Here is a 22,581-nt window from a genome sequence, read left to right as displayed (position 1 = left end):
CGACATCTCAAATTTACAATGACAAATAAATGAAACCTTGTGACTATTTAGTATTTTATTCTTGGACAAGAATACAAAATGGACAATAAAACCAGTATTGAATAGTCAGAGTGAACATGCTAATTCCAGGGGAAAAAAAGAAAGCAGGCTGGTTTCTGGCAGAGTCATGTCGGCCCTTTAGTCTCTCCTGAGTGGCAGATTCTCCTCTCGGATGCCTTCCTTGGTAATGATGCAGATCTTGAGCGCATCTCCAGTGTAGACATCTCTCTCTGCAGCCGACACGAACACATCTTTAACCAGCTGTACGGCTTTGTCGAGCGTCAATGGCAAGTGCTCCACGTTTTCCATGTTTTTGTATCCGATCTGCACCAAACCAGGAGAAAAAGGTTTTAAATGGTTTTACTGCAGCAACAAAAAGTCGAGCTTTTGCATTCTCAAACAGCTTGAATAAAAAGAGAGTGTCAAAGCTATAGAACCCATTATACCCAATAACACCATGTTCAGAAAAGCATTCTTATATTATGATGCTGACTGGCAGTTTATCATCAGAAACAGTAGCAGCATATAATGGATTGCTGCAGCTTGCTGATTAATTTACTCTCTTTGTATTATTTTATTGCTACTATGGTCTAGACCAGGGGTGTCCAAACTGATCCATAAAGGGCCGTGTGGCTGCAGGTTTTCATTCCAGCCATGCAGCAGCACACCTGACTTGGCTCATTCAATCAACTGAACTGTCTTCACATAGTCAAATACTTGCAGCCACACCCACCCTTGATTAAAGGGTGGGTGTGTCAGTTGATTGAATAAGCCAAATCAGGGTGCTGCTGCATGGCTGGAATGAAAACCTGCAGCCACACGGCCCTTTATGGATCAGTTTGGACACCCCTGGTCTAGACTCTAGAGCCATATTTCTCAACCACTGGGCCACGGCCCAAGCGCCATCTAGTGGGCCACAAATCCCCCCCCCCCAAGTTGAAGCTAATTTTTACTCATAGTAGGGTATAATTGCTGGGTTGCATCAGACATCACATCCGCCTCATTAAGCTACGGCCACACTACAGCTCACGATGCTTTACAATGAGTTATTTATGAAAATGAGGCATTTTGATGGCGATATACACGCGAGCTAAAAGTTGTGGTCACACTTGACTGTCGCGCCTTTGTGTGCTCGAGTGCGGCGCGCTCATGGAGTGCGCTGTGCGTGCACTTGGGACCCAGTCATTATGGGAAACACCCGATACTGATTTGAGCGCAATCAGCATGCACAGATACGGAAGCTGTTTTCACAGAGGCTTTGAGAAGTATTAGCATTATCACGGTCACGTTTGTTTCTAGCCATGTTTAGAAAGCTGTTTAAATACTCTGCTTTCTTTAACAAAAGCAAAGACGCTTGGAAGGTGGCTCTGGACACTTGCAGTAATACAAATTTATGTCTGAGGACTACAGTCGACTTGCTAACTTCAGGACTGCAGTCGTCATGAACAGTTTTGCACTCAGGTTTCCATCAATAAACAGTTTATAACTTTAACAAAACAGACTTCATGTTAAAACTATAATGAATTTCCTGGTGACACAGTTATACTCTGACTCTATAGGACACAGTTATAGAAGCAAGTTACTTATAAAATCACGTTATCGGTCATAACCCATCATCATCTGGGTGCCCTTTTGAGTCTGGTTCCTCCCGAGGTTTCTTCCTTATGTTGTCTGAGTTTTTCTTTGCCACCGTCGCCACAGGCTTGCTCATTAGGGATGAAACTAACTCATGTTTAAAGTCTTTAATTCTCTCTAAAGCTGCTTTGCGACAATGTCGGTTGTCTAAAAGGGCTATAAAAGTAAACTTGACAAATATCACGCCTTCGGATGGTCCCTCTCCTCTTTAGCCTAGAGGACGTGGTGTCCATGATTTCTAAAAAGAATTTCTACTTTTGAGTCATCAGACCGAGACAATTTTCCACTTCGCCTCAGTCCATCGTAAAAGAGCTCGGGCCCAGAGAAGGTGGCGGTGTTTCTGGATATTGTTTATATCTGGTTTTAACTTGCATTTGTGGATGGAGTAATGAACTGTTTTCACAGACGATGGTTTTCTGAAGTGTTTCTGGGCCCATACAGGTGATTTCCACTACAGACACGTGTCTGCTTTTAATGCAGTGTCGCTTGAGGGCCTGAAGATCACAGGCAACCAATGTCAGTTTCAGCCTTGTCTCTTGCATACAGAGATTTCTCCAGATTCTCTGAATCTTTTACTGATACGTACCATAGATCAGCGTTTCTCAAACAGTGGGCCGTGATTTTTTTTTTTTGAAGCAAATTTTTACTCATAGTAGGGTACAATTGCTGGGTTGCATCCGACATCACATCCGCTTTGTTAAGCTTCAGTCACACTACAGCTCGTGATGCTTTGTGATGGGTTATCAATGAAAATAAGCATTTTGATGGTGATATACACGTGAGCTAAAAGCTGTGGTCAAACAGTAGATGAACACTTGACTGTTGTGCCTTTGAACGCTTGATTCTGGCACAGCTCGAGCAGCCTCGCTCACTCACGGAGTGCGTTGTGCACACACTTGGGACCCAGTAGTTATGGGAAACGCCTGATACTGATTTGAGCGCAATCAGCACATGAAGATATGGACGTTGTTTCCACAGAGGCTTTGCGAAGCATCATCATCATGGTCACATTTGTTTCTAGCAATGTTTAAAACACTGCTTAAATACTCTTTTTGTTTTCCTTTTGTTTTTCTAAATATCATGCCTGCTAATAAACACTCTCCCTGCACTCAGATCCGTCTACTGCCGTCTATCCTGTAGTGTCCTGATCCCCAGATCTTTAACCCAGCTGCGTATAAAAAGTCGTAAGCCTCCATGCTCTTCCAGGTTTTCATCTGTGTCCCCGTGTAGAACGATGTCTGCAGCACCAGGTAGTTTGAGATGTTGGGGAACTCAACGGATGGATAATTTTCCAACTTGTAGGAAAAATCCTTCTTTGTTAGCGTGTAAGGATTTAATCCCACTGAGTGGTTTCTATACCCACTTCTTTTGAGTGTACAACCCGATTCCAAAAAAGTTGGGACAAAGTACAAATTGTAAATAAAAATGGAATGCAATGATGTGGAAGTTTCAAAATTCCATATTTTATTCAGAATAGAACATAGATGACATATCAAATGTTTAAACTGAGAAAATATATCATTTAAAGAGAAAAATTAGGTGATTTTAAATTTCATGACATCATCTCAAAAAAGTTGGGACAAGGCCATGTTTACCACTGTGAGACATCCCCTTTTCTCTTTACAACAGTCTGTAAACGTCTGGGGACTGAGGAGACAAGTTGCTCAAGTTTAGGGATAGGAATGTTAACCCATTCTTGTCTAATGTAGGATTCTAGTTGCTCAACTGTCTTAGGTCTTTTTTGTTGTATCTTCCGTTTTATGATGCGCCAAATGTTTTCTATGGGTGAAAGATCTGGACTGCAGGCTGGCCAGTTCAGTACCCGGACCCTTCTTCTACGCAGCCATGATGCTGTAATTGATGCAGTATGTGGTTTGGCATTGTCATGTTGGAAAATGCAAGGTCTTCCCTGAAAGAGACGTCATCTGGATGGGAGCATATGTTGCTCTAGAACCTGGATATACCTTTCAGCATTGATGGTGTCTTTCCAGATGTGTAAGCTGCCCATGCCACACGCACTAATGCAACCCCATACCATCAGAGATGCAGGCTTCTGAACTGATCGCTGAAAACAACTCGGGTCGTCCTTCTCCTCTTTAGTCCGAATGACACGGCGTCCCTGATTTCCATAAAGAACTTCAAATTTTGATTCGTCTGACCACAGAACAGTTTTCCACTTTGCCACAGTCCATTTTAAATGAGCCTTGGCCCAGAGAAGACATCTGCGCTTCTGGATCATGTTTAGATACGGCTTCTTCTTTGAACTATAGAGTTTTAGCTGGCAACGGCGGATGGCACGGTGAATTGTGTTCACAGATAATGTTCTCTGGAAATATTCCTGAGCCCATTTTGTGATTTCCAATACAGAAGCATGCCTGTATGTGATGCAGTGCCGTCTAAGGGCCCGAAGATCACGGGCACCCAGTATGGTTTTCCGGCCTTGACCCTTACGCACAGAGATTCTTCCAGATTCTCTGAATCTTTTGATGATATTATGCACTGTAGATGATGATATGTTCAAACTCTCTGCAATTTTACACTGTCGAACTCATGATATTGCTCCACTATTTGTCGGCGCAGAATTAGGGGGATTGGTGATCCTCTTCCCATCTTTACTTCTGAGAGCCGCTGCCACTCCAAGATGCTCTTTTTATACCCAGTCATGTTAATGACCTATTGCCAATTGACCTAATGAGTTGCAATTTGGTCCTCCAGCTGTTCCTTTTTTGTACCTTTAACTTTTCCAGCCTCTTATTGCCCCTGTCCCAACTTTTTTGAGATGTGTTGCTGTCATGAAATTTCAAATGAGCCAATATTTGGCATGAAATTTCAAAATGTCTCACTTTTGACATTTGATATGTCGTCTATGTTCTATTGTGAATACAATATCAGTTTTTGAGATTTGTAAATTATTGCATTCCGTTTTTATTTACAATTTGTACTTTGTCCAAACTTTTTTGGAATCGGGGTTGTACTTCTTGGTTTTAATAACTTGCTTGTTCGCTGAACACAAACATGGCAATAAGTTCTTGTGTTAATGGACCAGACTCCACTTTTGGATCATTAATCCCTTTTGACGGAGAATGTCCTGCATGCATGGTTTGGCTTCTGGCACATCCATACAGTTTTAAATACAATACCTATAATTTAAAAAAAATTGTTTTTCTTGCATTTATTTAATCCCTGGGCTCCCATCTGTAACAGGGAGTGATGTTGCATCCCATTAATACACTTTATAATAGCTTATTAGATTCTAATAGAATAGAAAAGCCAAAATAATTAGGGATTTTTTTTTTAAACAGGCCCGACTCGTTACAAGTATGAATAGGTGGGCCTCGAAGCGGAAAAGGTTGAGAACCCCTGCTCTAGAGGAATAAGATTCAATTACTAAAATGGCCTCATCATTTGGCAAATCGATCACTGTTCTTTCTGTTCTTTTATCATGTTATTTGATGAGAACTTCCCTCCAGGTGCCTGTAAATTATTTAAGTCCCACAAGTCTGCAACACATTTCTGTGCTTGATCAATTTCAATGGACGGAGTTGATCTAAATTAACATTAAGGACAATACAGCCACATTACTCTACTCTAAACCTGAACCAATCAGATTTTTTCAATGTATGAATTTTTCAACTTGTTATAAATGATAAGATTCATTATGAGATCTTAAATTAAACCATATGTACTTATGTGCACGCCAAATTATTTGAGTTAAAATATGAAGAGTCTTTGCTTGCACTATACAATAACACCAAGGTGCTGATTAAATCTTATTTACTGGAACAAAAATGCAACAAGTTTGCGATGTATTGCAGCAGATTCGTGCAGGTTTACGCACATCTTGCATTCAGACATGTACACTACCGTTCAAAAGTTTGGGGTCACCCAGACAATTTTGTGTTTTCCATGAAAAGTCACACTTTTATTTACCACCATAAGTTGTAAAACGAATAGAAAATATAGTCAAGACATTTTTCTGGCCATTTTGAGCATTTAATCGACCCCACAAACGTGATGCTCCAGAAACTCAATCTGCTCAAAGGAAGGTCAGTTTTATAGCTTCTCTAAAGAGCTCAACTGTTTTCAGCTGTGCTAACATGATTGTACAAGGGTTTTCTAATCATCCATTAGCCTTCTGAGGCAATGAGCAAACACATTGTACCATTAGAACACTGGAGTGAGAGTTGCTGGTAATGGGCCTCTATACACCTATGGAGATATTGCACCAAAAACCAGACATTTGCAGCTAGAATAGTCATTTACCACATTAGCAATGTATAGAGTGGATTTCTGATTAGTTTAAAGTGATCTTCATTGAAAAGAACAGTGCTTTTCTTTCAAAAATAAGGACATTTCAAAGTGACCCCAAACTTTTGAACAGTAGTGTACATGTTGACTGGAGTCATACCTCGCAGCAGCAGCCCTAATGGCCAGTTGCATAGCTGTCAGTTGTAAACCTACCTGATTATCAAGCAGAGGCTGCAGCATTGCACTTGCTGAGCCACCGGCTTTGTAGGCGTCCCTCTGGTAGGATCCAACTGGATCAAAACTGTACACTGCACCTCGACCTTGAAGTGAGTGGCCAAAAAAATAAATAAGCATGAGTTGCTAAAAAGTGGTAAAATTAAATCAATCATCGCTCTGTCTTTTACACTCTGCATTACTGCCCTCTCTAAGACGCATTTAACAGTAGTATGATGACATCAGTGAAAACAGACCAAGCCTACTGAAATGAAATACCCATGACAAAAGATTACCTTCTTCATCAAGTCCACCGATTATGTTATAAACGTAGTATGGGAAAAAACGCCTTCCGTACAGAATTGTTGATAGCATTGCTGCGATAGCGCCACTCGTCATGGTCTTGTTATTTGCGTGCTTGTACATCTGTCAGAAAGGAACACCACACTGATCAGCAAAAAATAAAGAAAAAAATACTATAAATCACAAAATCTGTGCCATCTGGTTACCACATCTTACATCAGGAAAGAAGAATGAAGTCATATTTGTGCAAACACAAGTAATGATGTATTCTTCGTGTGCACCCACATGACAAAATCGTGTCACGTATGCATCCACCGCCATGTTGGATGATATCTGTCTGTCTGTCGCCGTCCTCACAGTTGAGGATCAGCGATCCAGAAAGCTATCAACTAGCTTCCCTGAATTCTCTTGGGTGATTATAGCACACCAAAGGGATCCAAACCCTCATCTGGTGGCTTTACATACACGAACCTAGAGTCGACCTAATCCACATGTCCTCTGGACTGTGGGAGGACACGGGGAGAGCATGCAAACTCCACACAGAAAGGCCCTCTGGGCTCAAACCCAGAACCTTCTTGCTGTGAGGCGACAGTGCTAACCACTACACCACCGTGCCACCGTGTTGGATGATATACAAATCCAAAATGCCGTCTCGTGTGAACAATAACTGTGACGCATCTCTGACTTTCTCGAAATATTAGGATTGTCTGGAGTCCTCTGCCAAGTCAAGATTCAGAGAAAAAGTTGAAGTTTGTAGCTTTGACCTGTATATGTTAAAGCCGTCTGATTATACAGAGGATTTAGCCTCATTACCAGCGATTATCACCCTGATATTGTGAACTCTCTCATTCTACAAACCTCATGGACAACCAATGCACAAATGAAGGCTTATAATGCCGCTTTTCCACTACCAACGCGGCTGAGTCGTGCCGTACTGAGTTGGGCTGAGTCGAGCTGAGCGGGGCTGTTGGAGTTGCATTTCGACTACAACCGCGCTGAACCGTGCTGGCTGGAAGTGGGTGGACACATCGGGTGGAGTTAGCGAAAGTGGGTGGACGTCACGTGATGTCGTTAGGCAGCGCAAACAGTGACATCAGTGACCTTTTAATCGGTAGTCTCACGACCCGGAGAGTAAACAATAAACATGGAGGACATGGAGTCGTTAGTGTTGCTGGTCTTGGTGCTGTGGCTTGTTGTCACCGACAACGCCAACAGATACTGGCAAGAGCGTATAGATGAGGCGAGGCGCATAAGGCTTCAGAAATTCTCGTAATTTGTAATTCTTCTTCTTCCGGGTTTACGGTGTTTACAGATCCCAGCGTGCTCGCGGGGCGTGTGTGGGCATGTGAGGACACTCCTCCTCACCAATCAGTGCACAGGGGAGTGTCTCCTCACGCCCCTAGCCCCACTCGGCTCGGTTTGGCTCGCTTCAGCCCCACTCCAAAACCGTGCGAGTTTTGGGTGCTAAGCAGGGCTGAAGCGAGCTGAGTCGTGCTGCTCTGAGGTAGTCGAAACGCGAGCCGTGTCGGGCTGAAGTGAGCTGAAAAAGGGTAGTGGAAAAGGGCCATAAGAGCCTAGACGCCTACAATTTCTGTGTGTCTGGCTGGGTTGGTAGTCTTCTCATCAAACAATTAAAAGATGACAGGGTGCTTGTTCATGCTTGTGTAAACCACTCAACGATCTCAAGAAACATCGCTCAAAAGTTCAATTTAATCAGCAGAAAACACAGCTTTAAACAGCGATGAGAACTCTTCCTAGATATAAAGTGGTCACCCTACACACACACACACACAGGTACAATTAACCTTTTCCTCAGTTAAGTCCTTACGATGCATGTTTGTGAACCACAGCACATGGCGTTCTCCAGACAGCTCTTCATCCATTTTTAATTATTTTGGTAATTCCGAAAAACCATTTCTCTTTGTCACAAGTAGCATTATTACCGCAATTATATCCCACACACAAAGAAGGCATTGTCTTTCTTCAAAGGCAATAGCCCCCAAGCATAAATACAACATTTGTTTACCGCAATGCACTATAGAGGATGTGCAGTCACGTGACCCGTCCGTGTATACGCCGCCATATTGGATGGCTTCAGGATTGTTTACCTTGCGCGAGCATAATGGATCCAGGGAGTAATCCCCAAGAAAATTCGGAAAATACCCCATCTACATCACGCAATAACTTGTCCAAGTTTGTTCAGTATCTTGAAGGTGACATGAGGCAGCGTTACGTGGAAAAGTGTTCCAGGTTGGGGATTGCAGATCCGTACAACTTGCCGCAATCCTTGTTCAGGGAAATTCGGCGCTGCGGTGCCGGCGATTTGCCCGATCTGGCCTACCACGACATTTACAATTTTCTTGTTAATCGTGAATCGTGTTACACTGGCAAAGCCCTCAAAACTTACAAGAGCCTGGAAGCTTATAAATATTTTGCTGCGGGATGGGTATCCCAACTATACCTCTGGAAGGTTCCAAAGAAGAATGTCTACTTGATAACCTCACGGGTAAGTGGCATTAAGACGTTTATCATAAAGAGACTATGCAGGACGTTTTATCGTAAGAATGTTTGAAATCTAAACTCAGTTCCAGATAATGACAGGGTTGTAAATATGTATGTTTTTGTCTGAAAAAAAAAAAATATCACAAATCACCGCTATCTTTATCTGTGCAGAATTATTATTCAATATCAGATATAAATGTATAGGGGTCACAGATATGTCCAGCTTCTATATTCAAACAAATTAAAAATATATTTTCTTGCACCTCTATGTGCCTAAAATAACATACATATTCTTTTTCAGTACTTTACACAATCTGATAGGAAGAACTTTATAAACAAGTTATGCATTTGTATACATATTTTAAGAACATTAATATTACACGTCCATGTGAAAAGCAGTTATATTTTTTTGATATAGGATGCTTCCTACAACCAAATGCTGAACAAGATATAACCATTCTCGAAAGATCTACTCCCACACACTTGATAATTAGAACGGGTTCGTCTAAGTTCTATGCGCAGCCATGCCGTCCAAGATGGCAGATAAACAAATATCACGTGACCTCGTGATGTCACGTGCACGCTCTCTATAGGGGATAGCCGGGTTCGGTAGTTGAGCGATATGAGAGGAGCGATTTTGCAGTGCTCTTTCGTGGAAGACAATGAAATTGGTGATTTAAAGAGGTAGATAACATGTCGAGGGTTTACAGCAAGAAAATCAGAATCCAAATCAAGCTTGGTGAGAAGGTAAGAGTCTAGACCGAGTCTACCACACTGTACATCATCATCAAATCTCAGAATGTCTCATTTCTGAGGATGTATACTGCACCAGCTACACTTTATCGAGAAAACAAATCTATCTGAATATCAGGAATTGTACATAACCTCTCTGAAATTGCCTGTACTGTCTATAGTGCTCATGGCAAAGTTACATTAAGTCTAAGATTGCTTCGTGATCCCGGGCCCAGACGAACAGCATCAAAACATTTATGAATGAGTGATTAGTTAAATAAAACTTGATATCAGGAAACATTATTAAAAAAAAATATTTTGAAACCCGCTGATCTGCCGTGTCATGTTCAGTATAAATGCATTTACTTCAATAAACGCCGCTACTGAGGTACACTGAACATTATACTGTACATACCTGAAAGAGAACCCTTCGTGGTTTGGGAGTTTTATCGGTCCGACAGGCTCGTTCGGCTGCCGAGTGCTTCAGCACTTTGACAGGCAAAGGCCAAAGAACGCTTCTGTGTTTTACAGGCTTTGGAATATCACTCGTTTCAGACGAAGAACAGTGTCGATTTTTATAATCTTCTATAACTGAAGGCCGTTCCGCAGACCACGAAAATACTGCTGGGTCACAGTTTAAGTACGTCTTTTTCCCACCAGGGAAAATGTAAGCTACAAACACTTGTCCATTTCGATTCAGTTCGAAGGTTTTCATTGCGGATTAAACTTATCCATTTCTTTCTTCTCTTCTCCTCGACTGGCAGCTGATAAAAGCTCAAATTAGGTGGTGTTCTCTTTGTCGTGGAGACACAGTAAGGCACACAGCAGTTCACTTTAGGCACGGTTAAAACCGGTTAGACACAACAATGCAGTGTTTAACAAAGGCGAAAGTAAACGATACGGCGGAGCTGACCCCAGGTATCACCCATAATGCATTGCAATAAACAAGCGATGATGTAGTTATGGGTTTGGGTCGTTCACCCTCTGGGGTCTGAGGGTATTTTATGGCACTCTAATGATTTTGGCATGCTCTGATTTTGTTGTCAATTTCAACAAATCTAAGCAGTATTTTCAAAGTCATATGACTTTTTTTGTATTCAGCACAAGTTCAGCTACAATAATATCTATGTAGTATGTATGTCATGATTGTACTTTAAAAAAAAAAACAAATGGAAATGTTGTAAAAAGCAGTTTTAGAACTGTGTTGGAACATGTGGAAAAAAACATGACCATTCTGTCAAACCGTTTTGGTCACTTGAGGTGATTCTGTTCAGTCTTAGGAATGGATCAAGCACAAAAACTTCAATCTGCTCCATTGATTTGGACAATTAAAGGCCTAGAGAAATGTTCCCCCTTCCTCTTTGGATAATAACAGTACAAGTCCTGACAATGAAAACTTGTAACAGAAACCCACGTCGTAAACATTCAGAATTTGTCGAGTTTAAATTTCCCGCCAAAGGAATCCCAGTACCAACGTGGCCATTATTAGCTGGCTTTCGCGTGACATCACGAGTCTGAGTGGTTTTCCCAGCGGTTTTTCCACTGACGCCCACACAGTGTAGCTTCTGTCCGACTCTCTGCTAGATTACATTCATTTTGACGGAAACTTGCGACAGACCACGACATACAAAGAGACGAATCGTTAAACTACAATCCACGACCATTACGGAGAAGGGGGGGGGAGCGCCCGGAAAGCGATGTATCACTGCCAGGTGCAGCAACACAAATGCCGTGGAGGGAGTGGCCCTGTACCTTTATCTTTCAGGAAAAGGAAAATCACTAATTAGTCAAGACTTTTCTACAATAAACTGCAAAGCATTTTGTTTCCAACATACCGGGCGGTGCCCCTGCTGGTTCGCGAGGGCTAGGGGACGGGGTGGTGCATGCGAAACCTTGCCTCGCTGTGAGCTTCCCTGGCCAAGTTATGAATTTTTAAAGTCCGCCTGGATTAGTGAATCATATAGAAACTCAAGGCGTGGAGTAGAGCTCGCGCCAGGGCGAATAACGTCCCAAGGCACGGTCCTACCGGGCCGTGCCCGTGCTGGTTCGTAGGGGATCATGTAGAGGAAGGTGCCTGCAAAATTTGGCTTCGCTGGGACCTCCAGTGGCCGTTATGAGCGTTTAAAGGCCGGCTGAAGCCGTGGATCAAATCGAAACTTAAGGTTCATCATTATCACTGACCCCACTCTCATCGGACAATTCTGGCTCGAATCGGTACGGTTCGATACCCCTCTCTTCTTCCCTATCGTTGGCCACTTCTTCGTTGGCCACATCATCATCAACTTGAACTGACGAAAAACTACTAAAACTTCAAGTTTCTCCCTCATCAAATTCCTGCTCGCTTTGGTTGCTCATGCTGTTGTTCGTGGCCGACACACACCCGGGACATCACACGGCCCCCGTCTGCTACTTCTGGGCAGTTTTAAAAAGGCTAAATTTACTCAGCTTTTGTCTGTGAATATATCCACTACCGTGCGGTTTAGAGAATAGTTGCCTCTGTCCAGGGACTCAATAAACTTTGCCAAATTTAACTGCGATTTTGTTTTAGTGCAAAAAAATGCATTTCTCTAGGCCTTTAACTGGCCATCAAAAAGTGTCCCCCCTATTGTTTTGGGATAAAGGGTTGGCAGTGGGAGGGGTATTCAATAAGAGTTTTATTTAAAAAAAAAAAAATTCCATTCCATTCAATGAGAAGAGTGAAAACCCCTCCCACTGCCAACTCTTAATCCTATCAGATTAACTCTTAATCCCATCAAGTCAAGTCCCAGTGGGTGAGGTCATGTTTTTTCACACATTCCAACACAGTTCTAAAACTGCTTTTTACACCAGCTTCATTTATCTGGTATTTGACTTAATTTTTGCATTTGACTCGATTCAGTGTGTCTTGAAAAGAACTCTTGTACCATTTTACTCAGTTCAGAGCCACAGCCTACTCTGTCACACAATTACTCTGCAATTTTGCTCCCACTCAGTTTTACTCTCCAAACTCAAAATAGAGCAAAATTAACTATTTTTGAGGAAAATACTTTTAACACTGGAAAAATTGGTCTTTTTTTTTTTTTTTACAGCGCACGCATATCAACCGATCTGCTCATTAGAAATACAAGCATTATTTACACTTACTCGAGTTCATCTTCGGCTGAATCGAATCAAAGTTTAAAGGGGGGGGGGGGGGGGCCCTCATCAGTGCCGTGGTTCTCAAGATTGAATTGAATCGCTGTCCTGAATCATCTGAAACGCATAAAATCCGCTTGCCATCTTTCAACAAGTTTTACCTCCAAATAGCCTAAACTATGGCTGACAGATTTTATCCTGTTTACGGTGGGCGTTCCCACTGCGAAAGAACCAATCGAAACTGAAAGCGTGAAAGTGATCATCATGCCGTTGCCACGTGAATAGTCTTTTATGAATATGTAAGTATGTGCTCAGAGTCTGGTGCGACTGAGTAAGGTGACAAGTTTTGTGTTTCATCTAATTTAGGTAATTTAAAAACTATAATATTATTTGGCAGTGGGCACATAGGAAAGTGTAAAGTATAAAAAGTTTCTCGATACGTTTATAATGCTTGTATGATTAAAAAAAAAAAAAAACTCAGATGTTTATCTAAATACATGACCTACTCATTCTAAACCTGCCAAGCTTCGCCGGCGAAGCTCTCGACCCCAGAGGGTTAAATCAAAAGAAAAATCACGAAGCGTCGCAGCATGAAGCGCTGCTAACTATCTTGGTTGTTGTTATCATCCAACATGGCAGACTTCCGGGTTGGAAAACAAGCATGGCATCACGGGCACACGAAGAATTATAAAAAGGTGTAATTCATTGATCGTCATGTTTTGATTAATAAGGAAGTGTTTTTCCAGGCTATATTGAAAAGATTTAAGATTAAAAGATTAGTTTATTTTCTATTAAACTAATAAAAGACTTGCTAGCTGTTCCATATCACCAGGAGAAATGTGATCATTTTATTTTGATAAGTATGAACTGAGTGCGACAAAACACCTGACACTCTGAGAACTCTCCTGTTCTCTCTTAAAGCAAGAAAAGACATTTGAAACGTTTTTACAGGCAGTGGACAGGTAGGTTTAACCTTACTAGCTGTAGACATCCGATTAGTGCAGGAGTTAAAGGAATCACTCCTACCTTCAGCCTTGCATCAATGACCTTGGTTAACGTCAAACAGTCCCCATGGAATCCGCTGCAGCCGATCACCGTCTGGTCTGTCCTGTGTGTGAACACACAAAAGAGCTCTGGGTCAGTGGTCAAATGACTCTTCAGCCATCTTCCATGTAGAATTCGGTTTCTTTACACCTATACAGTACATACACTGCTACGTTTAGATTCTGTGATACCAACCACCTGGTCACTTACAGTTTGTAGCACTTTGGAGAGTCTCGGCTATGGATGGAGTAGCCCTCGCTTAGACGTGTATCTGAGGCCACTATAGCAAAGTCTTCTCCAGCCACTGCCAGCACAGTCCTGTGGGACAAAATGCACAAGTTAGGCCAAGTTACTGTTCAGGGTTAAGACTTATTCGAATATAATTAAAAAAAAAAATAATTCCCCATGAAGTGTCTTGCGAAACAAATGGCTTGCTTCCAGATGAAAAAGATAGATTTCCTTTTGAAACCAAAAGTCAGACTGATGGAGTGTTGAATCAAAGGGTTGATTTACACAACAGAAGCAGCAGCCAAGAAGCCTTTGTTTGTCACACACACACACTCAAGCACAGACTTGAGCATACCGTGAAATTTAACCCATCTGAAGCAATGAACACACACAAGTGAGCACATACCCAGAGCAGTGGGCAGCTATGCTACAGCGCCCAGGGAGCAATTGAAGGGTTAGGTGCCTTGCTCAAGGCCACCCAATGTTAACCTAACCACATGTCTTTGGACTGTGGGGGAAACTGAAGCACCTGGAGGAAACCCACGCAGACATGGGGAGAACATGCAAACTCCACACAGAAAGGCCCCCGTCAGCCACTGGGCTCGAACCCAGAACCTTCTTGCTGTGACAGTGCTAACCACTACACCAGCCCATAGTGTTCCAGATAGTCCATACCCCCCACCCAATCTAAAACACACTTGATAGTAACTTGGTGAGCGAGTTTAATATGGAGAATAGTGAAAGATTTACAAGAGCGTTTGCTCAACTGTGGTGGGGGATTTCTCACTGCAACCTACACCAACTGTACTGTATCTTTGGAGTTATGTTTTAGCCAAGGTTGACCACAAGTAGCAGCGATGCTGATGGAGGGTCTTCACCAGGAGCCATTTGATGCTTCTATGTTGTTTACTCTTACTGATGGAGAAAAAAATACAGACTAACCATCTTTGTTGCTAACGAGCTGCTTCAACAAGCCAGGGATCACAGAGACCAGCAGTAGTACTGGCACAAGAGGTAAACTTATCATTTCTCTTGTCAAGACACGCACCCAGGGGCAGGGCTTTCCACAAGCGCCGGCTGCCGGCCATACAGCCGACTACACAATTAAGTCCAGCCGGCTACTTTAATGACTATTTTTGTAGCCCACAGGCTCTAAATATTAATTTTCGATTTTAATAAAATTAAATGTTTATCTAACGGACTGACAATAATATCAAGCTGACCCGCACTCATTTAAGTTGTGATTCGTGCCGTTTATACCGATAATAACCACAAATTCCCCGCCGACTTCATTGATCAAGGGAGAGTAACTCATCCGCAACCCCGACATGCGGTGTGTGCGCGCACTCGGCGGAGGCAGTAGTGTGTCGGGCCGTCGGAGGGAACAGAAGCAGAGATAACGCTTATTTTGTCTCCGGTAAACCAGTCTTCTCTCGTTCAATTACGTGCTGGCATCAAAAGACACCGTTGGTTGTAAATGAAGCCAAACTGAGTCCTTGGAGTGTATTTTCATACACAAATGGAGAAATGTTCGCTGAGTGTTTAATTGTGTAGCCCCACTGCAGACCGTTGTCGTTGTTAATTCATAGCATGCTCAGCTGTGTGAATGTGTCATGCACCGAAAATAAGAGATTTACAAGCCAGGAATGCCTCATGATGCAATACGCAAGAAAAGAAAGAAGATTTACTGCCATTTTACTTTGTATTTGAGTAAAGTGAATAAATAAATGGTCTGTGGAAAATACATTTAATCCTGGGAACTGCGTGCACAGGAGTTTATTTTGTGTTTAGCTACCCCCCCCCCCCGGCTGGCTACTTATTTGTCATGGCTGGCTAGTATGAGCCTTAGTGGAAAGCCCTGAAGGGGCAGGACATAACCTAATTTACAGAGCATTTAACTGGATGAACACAAGACTAGAGTGGCGGCTACAATTATCGACAGTCCATAATTATTGACAACTTTCAGATTCACCCAAAAAAAAAAGAAAATAATAATAATAATAATAATAATAATAATAATTACAAAAAGGTGCGTTTCAGTTACAACAGTTATTATTGGTTAATTAATCGACCTGAAGACCCCCTCGCCATTTGATCTTATTGTCTGATAACACAGCTCATTACCTGAGATGGAATTTTTTTTTTAGCATGATCAGCAATTTGAGGAAAACCCAGATGTTCTCATCGCAGGTAAGCATGGTGGAAAGATCATGGACATGTTTTTACTTCTCAAATTCACCGATATTTCATGATCTCCTTGTGAAAACCTACTTTGTTACTTACTCTTTTATTTGACAGTCGCCATTTTGTATCTAAACGTGCTTTTGAGAAGTCACGTGAGGTGTCGATAATAGTGATCACTTTCACTGGTGTCCACCATTATCGACACCCTGTGGAATTAAGGGACATTTACAACTGTTATGGGTCGATCTTTGTGTAACATTGTTGAAGTAACTGAAGTACTTTAAAAAAAATAAAGTGCTGTGATTTATAATAATTATTTTTCTCGATTCATAACAGAATGGAATTTGGAACAGAAGAGAGTATTTAGAATCCTGTTGCAATAAATAGAATTAGACCAGAATTAAATTCCTAGCATATAAAAAAAAAAAAATTACATGCTTGAAATATTCAGATTTTTCTATTCCATTCAGAATTTTTTTTTTCAGTTTGTTGTAAATCTACCACATATTACAAGATCAGGAGACATTTTATATTATGGTTTGAGGAATGAAATGCGACCTTTGACCTGGACGTTCATGTGGTTACAATGTCAACTGCCTGTTGACATTTACTGGTAAACTACAAAATTAGAAATTAATACAAACAACAAACAATTAACAAAATGTGATCTACGGAAATACTTAAAGTGCATAATCTGGACCAATTTCATGGGTTTTTTTTATATGAAAGAATGTCCCTTTACACACTCATCCAGAAGGGTAATTTTGCACAAGGCCATCTGTCTACAGCAGAAAAAAATAAAATAAAATAAAACGCGTCTGGAAAAAGCCCAAGGGAGTCTGGAGCCAGATTCGTGACATCATCTGCGGAAGCTCCAGCAGGCTGCGCGAGCTTTGCACGGTTTCAGTGCACAGCCTGTGTAGACCAAGCACTCCCATTTCTTTCTCATTGTCCGGTCTTTTGGGAAACGATGAGTACTAATCCCATCAAGATTGGTGTTGCTACACCCTCCTACGATACATCTGTTAACCATTTTAATAATTACACGACAATGTTGGAGAAATTTGCAGAAAACCACCAGGTCGTTTTCTCATAAACAAACCAGCGCTGACGTAGGATTCAGAAAGAGGCATCCCGCACGCAATTTCACGAAAATCGATGTTTGCCGGGAAATCCAAATGCCAAGTTTTTTTCAAAGGCGGACCAATTCGCCTCAAATAGCTTGATTTAAACTAAATTTCTCTGGTATTGCGCAAGGTAAAAAAAAACAAAATTAAATTTAAAAAAAAGAAAAAAAAAATCGCAGAGAATGCAGAATGTTACAGATATTTGACCAAAGTTTAATATAAAATAGGAGAATTACATTGGGGCGGCACGGTGGTGTAGTGGTTAGCGCTGTCGCCTCACAGCAAGAAGGTCCTGGGTTCGAGCCCCGGGGCCGGCGAGGGCCTTCCTGTGCGGAGTTTGCATGTTCTCCCCGTGTCCGCGTGGGTTTCCTCCGGGTGCTCCGGTTTCCCCCACAGTCCAAAGACATGCAGGTTAGGTTAACTGGTGATGTTAAATTGAGCGTAGGTGTGAATGGGAGTGTGAATGGTTGTCTGTGTCTATGTGTCAGCCCTGTGATGACCTGGCGACTTGTCCAGGGTGTACCCCGCCTTTCACCCGTAGTCAGCTGGGATAGGCTCCAGCTTGCCTGCGACCCTGGAGAACAGGATAAAGCCGCTAGAGATGTCAATAACTGTGGACAAAGGTGTCACGTGATCTGATACACAAAGTAATCAGGAATCAACTCTTTTTTTCCTCCAGTGGAAGTTTGAGTAATTATTCATGCACAGTTTACAAATTAAAAGTCTTTTCTACTTTTGCAATGGCCATTAGGGTGTCGATAATTGTAGCCGCCGGTCTAGTCCAGGATGAGTCGGCAATTTTATGTTTTCCAGGAAGTAACAAAAGTACGACATTTAAATTAAATTATCTCCACCTTTTTTTTCTAGATATGCTGGTGTGAATAACACTAAGGAACATGTGCACAAAGCTCTGAAACGCCTATTTTGACTTCTAGATGACTTTAAGTGATAAACCAATGAGAACATGGTGTACACCACCGTTCAAAAGTTTGGGGTCACCCAGACAATTTTGTGTTTTCCATAAAAAGCCACACTTATTTCCCACCATAAGTTGTAAAATGAATAGAAAATATAGTCAAGACATTTTTCTGGCCATTTTGAGCATTTAATCGACCCCACAAATGTGATGCTCCAGAAACTCAATCTGCTCAAAGGAAGGTCAGTTTTATAGCTTCTCTAAAGAGCTCAACTGTTTTCAGCTGTGCTAACATGATTGTACAAGGGTTTTCTAATCATCCATTAGCCTTCTGAGGCAATGAGCAAACACATTGTACCATTAGAACACTGGAGTGAGAGTTGCTGGAAATGGGCCTCTATACACCTATGGAGATATTGCACCAAAAACCAGACATTTGCAGCTAGAATAGTCATTTACCACATTAGCAATGTATAAAGAACGGTGCTTTTCTTTCAAAAATAAGGACATTTCAAAGTGACCCCAAACTTTTGAACGGTAGTGTATAATAAATTTATCCTCCGAACTCAACTCAGAGACAGTTAGAGCTGCACAGATGAAACATTTAATACTCAAAACAGCTAGTTAGCTCAAGGCTAAAAGGACCGAATGATGATTATTGTCTCATCAACAAGACTTTCAGATAAATGATCTTCGCCTATTCAAGATTATTGAATCGAGGGTTATTTATTCTTTTAGTCCTGCCAAACCCCCGACATTTTAAAACTAAAAGCCATTAGCTGAGGTTGATGCCCGGCTAACTCCACCAGCAGCCCCGGCGACAGGGAAGAGGACAAAGCCGGCTCGCAGCGTTTCATCACACATTTCTTATTTCTTACCCTCCATTAAAGGCATAAGGGGAGAATTTATGCTCTACAGGCCCGGTGTAGTGATACTCCTTCATCTTTCCGTTTTCTCCAAAAGCCTGTGTGGACAGCATGACTGCAACTAAACTGAAAGCGTAACTTTTCCTCAGAAATCTCGCTGTCTCACTGCAACATGGCGGACGGAAGTTGATGTAGCGCCACTTCCGGTTGCGTCACAGGTAGGCGGTACGCTCACTGAGCCAGCTCCACAGAACATATCTGGAGAACAAGCACTCTTACAGTGGTATGCAAAAGTTTGTGCACCTTGCTGTTACTGTGAACAGTGAAGCAAGTTGAAGATGAAATTATCTCCAAAAGGCATAAAGTTAAACATGACTCATTCCATTTATATTTTAAGCAAAAACTTTTTTTTTTAAATGTCATCTTTTACATTTTCAAAATGACAAAAAAGGAAAAGGGCGGCATGGTGGTGTAGTGGTTAGCGCTGTCGCCTCACAGCAAGAAGGTCTGGGTTCAAGCCCCGGGGCCGGCGATGGCCTTTCTGTGTGGAGTTTGCATGTTGTCCGCGTGGGTTTCCTCCGGGTGCTCCGGTTTCCCCCACAGTCCAAAGACATGCAGGTTAGTTTAACTGGTGACTCTAAATTGACCGTAGGTGTGAATGGTTCTATGTGTCAGCCCTGTGATGACCTGGCGACTTGTCCAGGGTGTACCCCGCCTTTCGCCCGTAGTCAGCTGGGATAGGCTCCAGCTTGCCTGCGACCCTGTAGAACAGGATAAAGCGGCTACAGATGATGACATGACATGACAAAAAAGGAAAAGGGCCCGAAGCAAAAGTTTGGGCACCCTGCATGGTTAGTACCGAGTAACACCCCCTTTGGCAAGTATCACAGCTTGTAAACACTTTTCGTAGCCAGCTAATAATCTTTCAGTTCTTACCTGGGGGATTTTCACACATTCGTCCTTGCAAAAGGCTTCCAGTTCTACAAGTTTCTTGGGCTGTCTTGCATGCACTGCTCTTTTGAGATCTATCCACACATTTTCAATGATGTTTAGGTCAGGGGACTGTGAGGGCCAGGGCAAAACCTTCAGCTTGTGCCTCCTGAGGTACAACCCCGATTCCAAAAAAGTTGGGACAAAGTACAAATTGTAAATAAAAACGGAATGCAATAATTTACAAATCTCAAAAACTGATATTGTATTCACAACAGAACATAGACAACATATCAAATGTCGAAAGTGAGACATTTTGAAATTTCATGCCAAATATTGGCTCATTTGAAATTTTATGACAGCAACACATCTCAAAAAAGTTGGGACAGGGGCAGTAAGAGGCTGGAAAAGTTAAAGGTACAAAAAAGGAACAGCTGGAGGACCAAATTGCAACTCATTAGGTCAATTGGCAATAGGTCATTAACATGACTGGGTATAAAAAGAGCATCTTGGAGTGGCAGCGGCTCTCAGAAGTAAAGATGGGAAGAGGATCACCAATCCCCATAATTCTGCGCCGACAAATAGTGGAGCAATATCAGAAAGGAGTTCGACAGTGTAAAATTGCAAAGAGTTTGAACATATCATCATCTACAGTGCATAATATCATCAAAAGATTCAGAGAATCTGGAAGAATCTCTGTGCGTAAGGGTCAAGGTCGGAAAACCATACTAGATGCCTGTGATCTTCGGGCCCTTAGACGGCACTGCATCACATACAGGCATGCTTCTGTATTGGAAATCACAAAATGGGCTCAGGAATATTTCCAGAGAACATTATCTGTGAACACAATTCACCGTGCCATCCGCCGTTGCCAGCTAAAACTCTATAGTTCAAAGAAGAAGCCGTATCTAAACATGATCCAGAAGCGCAGACATCTTCTCTGGGCCAAGGCTCATTTAAAATGGACTGTGGCAAAGTGGAAAACTGTTCTGTGGTCAGACGAATCAAAATTTGAAGTTCTTTATGGAAATCAGGGACGCCGTGTCATTCGGACTAAAGAGGAGAAGGACGACCCAAGTTGTTATCAGCGCTCAGTTCAGAAGCCTGCATCTCTGATGGTATGGGGTTGCATTAGTGCGTGTGGCATGGGCAGCTTATACATCTGGAAAGACACCATCAATGCTGAAAGGTATATCCAGGTTCTAGAGCAACATATGCTCCCATCCAGATGACGTCTCTTTCAGGGAAGACCTTGCATTTTCCAACATGACAATGCCAAACCACATACTGCATCAATTACAGCATCATGGCTGCGTAGAAGAAGGGTCCGGGTACTGAACTGGCCAGCCTGCAGTTCAGATCTTTCACCCATAGAAAACATTTGGCGCATCATAAAACGGAAGATACGACAAAAAAGACCTATGACAGTTGAGCAACTAGAATCCTACATTAGACAAGAATGGGTTAACATTCCTATCCCTAAACTTGAGCAACTTGTCTCCTCAGTCCCCAGACGTTTACAGACTGTTGTAAAGAGAAAAGGGGATGTCTCACAGTGGTAAACATGGCCTTGTCCCAACTTTTTTGAGATGTGTTATGAAATTTAAAATCACCTAATTTTTCTCTTTAAATGATACATTTTCTCAGTTTAAACATTTGATATGTCATCTATGTTCTATTCTGAATAAAATATGGAATTTTGAAACTTCCACATCATTGCATTCCGTTTTTATTTACAATTTGTACTTTGTCCCAACTTCTTTGGAATCGGGGTTGTATTCCATTGTCGATTTTGAGGTGTGTTTTTGATCATCGTCTTATTGTAGGACCCATCCTCTTTTTAACTTAAACTTTTTTACAGATGGTGTGATGTTTGCTTCCAGAGTTTGCTGGTATTTATTCGAATCCATGCTTCCCTCGACCAATGAAATGTGCCCTGTGCCACTGGCTGCAACACAACCCCAAAGCATGATCGATCCACACCCATCCTTCAGAGTTGGAGAGGTGTTCTTTTCCTGAAATTTGCCACCCTTTTTTCTCCAAACATACCTTTGCACATGGTGGCCAAAAAGTTCTATTTTGAGTTCATCAGTCCACAGGACTTGTTTCCAAAATGCATCAGGCTTATTTAGATGTTTTGCAAACTTCAGACTAGGCTAGGACACAGGAACGGTTTTCTTCTGATGACTCTTCCATGAAGGTCATATTTGTTCAGGTGTCGCTGCATAGTAGAACAGTGCACCACCACTCCAGGGTCTGCTAAATCTTTCTGAAGGTCTTTTGCAGTCAAACAGGGTTTTTTTTATTCACCTTTCTAGCAATCCAACGAGCAGTTCTTTCAGAATGTTTTCTTCATCTTCCAGCCCTCACCTTGGGTGGCATGGTAGTGTAGTGGTTAGCACGGTTGCCTCACAGCAAGAAGGTTCTGCGTTCAAATCCAGCGGCCGGCGAGGGCCTTTCTGTGTGGAGTTTGCATGTTCTCCCCTTGTCTGCGTGGGTT

The 22,581-nt window shown here is 42.1% G+C and overlaps 1 protein-coding gene across 1 annotated transcript; it reads right to left on the bottom strand.

Moving 5' to 3' along the window:
- Positions 1–37: 37 nt before the first annotated feature.
- Positions 38–19,339, bottom strand: psmb1 (proteasome 20S subunit beta 1). The gene is made up of 6 exons (XM_060925436.1): positions 19,164–19,339; positions 14,041–14,148; positions 13,813–13,894; positions 6,432–6,561; positions 6,136–6,242; positions 38–363 (listed from the first exon to the last, which is right to left on the bottom strand). The coding sequence occupies exons 1-6, from the start codon at positions 19,262–19,264 to the stop codon at positions 178–180; spliced, it is 714 nt and encodes a 237-aa protein (XP_060781419.1). The 5' UTR covers positions 19,265–19,339; the 3' UTR covers positions 38–177.
- Positions 19,340–22,581: the final 3,242 nt, after the last annotated feature.

Source organism: Neoarius graeffei, chromosome 7 (genome assembly GCF_027579695.1).
Source record: "Neoarius graeffei isolate fNeoGra1 chromosome 7, fNeoGra1.pri, whole genome shotgun sequence".
Lineage (NCBI taxonomy): Eukaryota > Metazoa > Chordata > Actinopteri > Siluriformes > Ariidae > Neoarius > Neoarius graeffei.
Note: the sequence above shows the minus strand (reverse complement) of the source record. Positions and strands in the feature narration are given on the sequence as shown.

What these genes read in the sequence shown, in the direction of transcription:
- psmb1 (XM_060925436.1), bottom strand. Translation starts at nt 19,264, where the DNA reads ATGCTGTCCACACAGGCTTTTGGAGAAAACGGAAAGATGAAGGAGTAT. An exon ending in TCATTGATGCAAGGCTGAAG is followed by an intron (nt 6,562 to 13,812) that starts GTAGGAGTGATT and finishes CCTTTCTGACAG; the next exon opens with ATGTACAAGCACGCAAATAA. An exon ending in AGCCTCTGCTTGATAATCAG is followed by an intron (nt 364 to 6,135) that starts GTAGGTTTACAA and finishes GGTTTGGTGCAG; the next exon opens with ATCGGATACAAAAACATGGA.